The 5,817-nt window shown below is 34.9% G+C and overlaps 1 protein-coding gene across 2 annotated transcripts in view; it reads left to right on the top strand.

The window, feature by feature from the left end:
* LOC108687637 (transcriptional activator Myb) overlaps window positions 1-5,785 on the top strand; it is a 40,891-nt gene extending 35,106 nt beyond the window's left edge. For both annotated transcript variants that reach the window (XM_018193513.1, XM_018193512.1), the window contains exons 4-10: window positions 748-1,063; window positions 1,225-1,525; window positions 1,601-2,004; window positions 2,185-2,492; window positions 3,010-3,099; window positions 4,880-5,008; window positions 5,338-5,785. In XM_018193513.1, the coding sequence (XP_018049002.1) occupies window positions 748-1,063; window positions 1,225-1,525; window positions 1,601-2,004; window positions 2,185-2,492; window positions 3,010-3,099; window positions 4,880-5,008; window positions 5,338-5,472 (1,683 nt within the window). In that variant the 3' untranslated portion in view covers window positions 5,473-5,785. The remainder of the gene's footprint in view (window positions 1-747; window positions 1,064-1,224; window positions 1,526-1,600; window positions 2,005-2,184; window positions 2,493-3,009; window positions 3,100-4,879; window positions 5,009-5,337) is intronic.
* Window positions 5,786-5,817: the final 32 nt, after the last annotated feature.

The following is a 5,817-nucleotide window of genomic DNA, read 5'->3' as shown; positions in this document are numbered from 1 at the left end:
ATAAATTTATATAATATTCTAAATTTATATAAATTAAGTGTACAAAATTTTATTAAAATCAGAATTTGTCATTCTTTGGGATTCTTTTGTAAGTGTTGCGATTGATGCGAAGCGTTTACATTGATATCGAGTGTTTCATACGCTAGTAGTATAATATCATTGTACGGCACTGCACATACCACCTACACGAGGCGAATTGCATACAGACACAAGGATCCCAGCACTCGTGTCTGCCACTCGCCTCAGTGGGGTATGCAATAAGAAAAAGCTCTGACCACAGTGATGCTGCGTCGCCGTGCCAATGCACTTGGCAACAGCCAAGGGCAAGTAACGCGGCTCCGGGAATCGAGTGCGCGTACGTGCGATTATGGCGTTTCCCACTGGTATTCCTTAGTTGAGATCTGCTTAAGATATCTCCTTATATTTGCAGTGTCCTATAACAAACCAGATTATTCATAATATTATATTCAGACAATATTTAGGGGATAACATTTTTCTTGAAACTATTTTTTAATCATTGAAAAGCTAACTAGATCGTTTGATTATTTCATTCGAATTATTATCGAATAATATTAATTTTATTAGCATTGAAGAGATTTGTTGCATTTATATATTAAAAGAAGCTATTAAATATAAGACAGATAATCCATACAAATTTCTTATTATTATAAAATATTTTCTTAAGATTTATCTTGCTACATATTTCTTTGTTATATTTTATAAATATAACTCTCTTCTGTTTTACAGGAAGATGAAAAAGTAGTAGAACTTGTACGGAAGTATGGTCCAAAAAAGTGGACGGTGATAGCGCGGCATCTTAAAGGTCGGATTGGCAAACAGTGCCGAGAACGATGGCACAATCACTTGAATCCGGAGATAAAGAAAACTGCATGGACGGAGGCTGAAGACAAAATAATCGTTGATGCCCATCGTAGAGTCGGCAATCAATGGGCAAAAATCGCTAAGCTCTTACCGGGAAGGACTGATAATGCGATTAAAAATCATTGGAATAGTACGATGAGAAGGAAATATGAAGGTGAAGAAGGAAGAATTGCGACCAAAGGTATTGTCTATGGTAAATTTTGATGTACTAATATAATTTTGATGTAGTAACGATATAAATTTTATTGTGATAAATATGTTCTTTATCATTGAATTGTGTTTATAATGCCTGCTGGATTTGATAGAACATGGCGAGAAATGAACGCAACTTACTGTATTTAGGCAGAGGGAAGAGAAAAAATGCACAGGGTGCTACTACTGTAAAGGATACGCTTCTTCTGGAAGATGATCAGAATCGGAAAACTGCCTCGGCTAGTAATGCGACAATAACAGTGGGTAACTCCTCGCAGAGTCTCGACCTCGAACATCTGGGTTGGATCAAAAGTTGGGAACAGCATGCTACGGCGGGATACCAGAATGCTCTGGAATTAAACAGGCATACACATGGCAATGAAAAGTGCACGTCTCCGTTGAAAAGAGGATCTTCACGAGCGAAAGCCGAGACAATTTCGTCATTATCTAAGTACATCTTTTTTGAAACGAATGATATCATATATGTCTCTGGGCAGCATTCAATTTTCTTCTTTTTTCTGCGTAGATATTTCAACTTACAACAAATACAAAACGAAACATCTGGTTCGAAGAGCTCAGAAATAAAACTGATGCCGATGCCCGACTTGGAGGATGTACCCGAGCAGCACGTGGATAAGAAGAGTAGCCCTCCGCCTATATTACGTAGACGTAGAAACGCGCACAGTTCGCTGCAGAGGATAGATGTCTCCGACAGCGGGAATCAATCGAATTACATCGTAACGAGCCAACAAGTGCAAACAGGAAACATCACCCCTTCGACTCCTATCAAGCAACTTCCATTCAGTCCTTCGCAATTCCTGAACAGTCTAAGTCCATCGGAAACGTGGCCGCGTGCAAGTACGCCTAAAGGAAGTAGTCCTGGCCCGCTCACGACTCCGCAGCCTACTGGTTTTCGAAGAAGCCAAAACGGTAATTTTCAATGGCATTTTTTTTGTATGCATTACGAGTTTCAAATGAATCGTGAATTATTGGCGAATTCATAATCTTTTACAGTCCACGAAAGCTCTACTCAGATAACACTTATAAGCACAATATTTTTATAAATACAAGATTTTTTTTAGAATCACTTTCTACTGTAATTTTTTTCAGACGGTAATACACCAAGAACACCAACCCCATTTAAAAACGCTTTAGCTGAGCTCGAGCGACGAACCGGAGCAGTACAGTTGCCCGCAACTCCTAGTCGGCTAGATGCATTGACTGAAATAATAAAGCAAGAGACTGAAAACGAGGCTGGAACGAGTACGATTCAGGACCAAGACTCAGGCTATAGCAGTATGATACGAAGGCGCGGTAAAGAAAACAGTGCACCAGGAGGAAAACGTGCGAGGAAAGCCCTTTCTCAGGCTTGGGCATCTCAGGACAACTCCGAAATTAGTTTCCTTGTGGAAACACCAGTATGTTACTTATTACTCGGATAATTATTTGAGACAAATTATTTGTAATTTTGTGTTCATTGATACATAGCTGTCAAAATTATTAATAATATATTACAATATTAGGTATGGGAAAAAGTTCGTAGCGTTTTTCCCGTTAGAATTAAAAAACGCCACGAACTTTTTCCCATATCTAATATATTATAAATAATATAGAAATTTATTCCTGCAAGCGAATTTATAACGTTAAAATATTGCCATTGGAATAATATTGACAATTTTGATTGTTGGATTCGAACCTGCGATTATCTGTCACAGAATTACGCGTCACCATTGTTCAATGAACACAAGTTACAAGAGATTAGCTTTTACGAAATACTTTTAATTAAATAAATCCAAAAATATACCTCAATCACAACTTCATCTGCAATAGGCAAGTTAATGATATTATAATTGTTGTGCTTCTTGAATGCATTTAAAAGTTTCGAGAAATTTGAAACAGGTGGATAATAATGTATATTTATTTTTTGTATCATAGAGTAAAAGTTTGGAAGCTTCTACGTTATTCTCACCTGCATCTATGGCACTAGAAGATAGCTTTTTGACGGCAGGAACCAGTCCCACAAAGGTAGAACAACGTACTCAAAATCAAATTCATAATCAACCCGCCTTATCCTGGTATTATTCTCGTACCAATCGCCCTTAGACACGCTAGCCGGCCTTCTAACTTTTCTTTCAATGCTATATGTCTGTACTTAAATTTTTATCTATATCTTCATACATTTTATTTATTTAACGCTTCTTATTTGAAGACAAAATCCAGTTAGAAAATATAAATCTGTATTTTTTCTTCTACTGCTTATTCCTTTTGTCGCTTAATATTGCCCAATCCAAAGATTATCATTCTTGTTAATTTTAGGTATAATACTATACATAAACTAACATTCGATCTATTTATTGAAACTTGTACCAATGCCACGAGACCTTGGCCGTTAATTATTTATATTTATTTAATTATTAATATTAATTTTATTATTTTTAAACTATAAAGATTAATTTATACATCATAAAAATGAGAAAAAACGTTTATATTACTCATCGTGACCAATATAAATGAATAGAAAAGCATTGAAATTTATTTATACACATACCTTTATGATATATGCAGTTGTTGGTCTTACAAAAATTGTGGTCACTTACAACTCGGAGAATTAAATTATTCATTATTTCGTTGTAAGCTTGTAAATATAAATATCGGCAGGTGACCGATCTTGTTTCGTTTTTGTTTGCTTCAGTCTTATTAATTTTGCTGAGAATGGATTCTAATATAATAAATCGCAAATGATTAATATATATATCAATAACATTGCTTGCAAAATATGCAGTATTAGCATGGGAAAAAATATTATCGATCCCATATAAATTTTGTCATTTTAAATTGAGTTAACACATCCATTCCATGTCAAATCTTCGTCCTTTAAAACAACTCCTAGATGTAGTCCTACACAAGCATAAAGTGTTTTTAAATATTTTTATTAATATTAATATTTATATATAAAATAATTTGTGTAAATATTTATATTATTTATTTGTATTTGTTTTCTTCTTTTTTTGATAATATATTTAGTTGTCGCATGTTAATTACACTAACTAATAATTGCATACACTAACTGAAATCGTTTTTCTTATACAGGCCTGGCCTAGCGTACCAAAGTACCTCAATCTTTTCCCAATCCAAAGATATTTATGCTGGATAGAACAATTCTAGTTACACAGCGCGTATCTAAAATGTGAAGGCCTAGTCTCTTTTTATTTTGACATTTGTTCTTATTGGAATAAAGTATTACACTTTTTCTTACCCTTCTTCCTCGAAGTCCTAAGATCTTCTTTCTTTCTTCAAAACAAAATTTAGATAAATCTATTCTGTTTTCCTTATAATATAAAATTCAGTAGAAAAGTGAAAGTAATTGAGAGGTTCTTAAATTATGATTTCATAATTTGAGAAGATTTCATAATTTGATTCCGAAATCTTGAGCTCATAGACAGGAAGCAGTATGCAAACAAAAGTCCTTGCCCAGAATCGTCCTTTAAGTCCTCACCTAAGAACCTAGTCATTCCACTAGTTATGGGTAGTCTTCTCTTTCTTTCTCTTTCGCCAAAAAAGTGTTGAAGACAAAAAGAGAATACAACAAAATGTCATCACAATTCTTTAATTCTCAAAAAATATAAATTTCGATCTGTCTCCTTTAAGATTCATCTGTTTCTCTTGTCAAATACTTGCAAATCTCAAATCGTTTTTTCCCTTCTCGTACCTTCGAAATTCACTTTTCGAAATGTACAGCTAATTCTATTTTTTCTAAGAACATCTCTTATTTGCCGGCTGTAGCTAGTGTGTCTATCCTTTCCAGACTCCTCACGACTTTACGTCCGTACAACAACGGAAGCCGAATGCCAAGAGAGCAATCACGTTTGACGCATTCGACAGTCCTTATTGTATCTTCAGCCCTCTGCCTCCCAGGCCGGTAAAACGCACCAAGGTGAGTTTCTTATTTAATACTCTTTTTTACAATTTCTTATACCTACAAACATTAATTTCATCAAATTTCAAAATCTAATTTAGAAGAATTAATTTGGCTAAGATTACCATAATTTTATTTAATATTGTATGTTTATATCGAATAAGTAGCGAATAAATATTATATCTGTGATTGCTTACATAGTTAAGAAGAATATTCTCTTAAAAATCAAATAAATCTTACATTACATTAATGTGGCCAATTGTTACTACAAGTGCATTGATAGCGCGTGTCAATAATTAAAAAAAATTTTAGTTATTGAAAGTTTTTTTCTTTCCCCTTGTTTATAGGCACAATTGGAAGCACAATGGATAACGGTGGCATGTGGTCGTACTCGAGATCAGCTTGACATGACTCGTGCCGCTCGACGCTTTCTAAACAATCATGGGTATCTGCCGTTGCGTCCACGTTCTTTGAATTTTTAAAGAAGAAAAAAAGGAAAAGGAATGTGAAAAGCGGAATACCGGCGCTCGGTCGCACTTTGTGGTACAAAAGAATTGTCATTAAACTAGTCGTAGATGAAGATGTAAGGCCGTTCCGTTTCAGGAATGCACGATCACTATCGGTTATTTCACGCGCTATGAATTCGAGAGGTAAATTAAGCAACGAATTCGATCGGTTGACCTCGATATGCGTGGATTAACTCTACACTGCGCTGGGTAAAGAGGATCTTTGAAGAAAACAGCGAAAATAAATATCACTCTTTCAGGGAAGTTCTGGATAGTGACTGAATCAGGTGTGGATCTAATAGAAATGGATACACTTTCCTC

Source organism: Atta colombica, unplaced genomic scaffold (genome assembly GCF_001594045.1).
Source record: "Atta colombica isolate Treedump-2 unplaced genomic scaffold, Acol1.0 scaffold210, whole genome shotgun sequence".
Classification (NCBI taxonomy): Eukaryota; Metazoa; Arthropoda; class Insecta; order Hymenoptera; family Formicidae; genus Atta; species Atta colombica.
The sequence above is the reverse complement of the archived record's forward strand: the minus strand, read 5'-3'. Positions and strand labels throughout refer to the sequence as shown.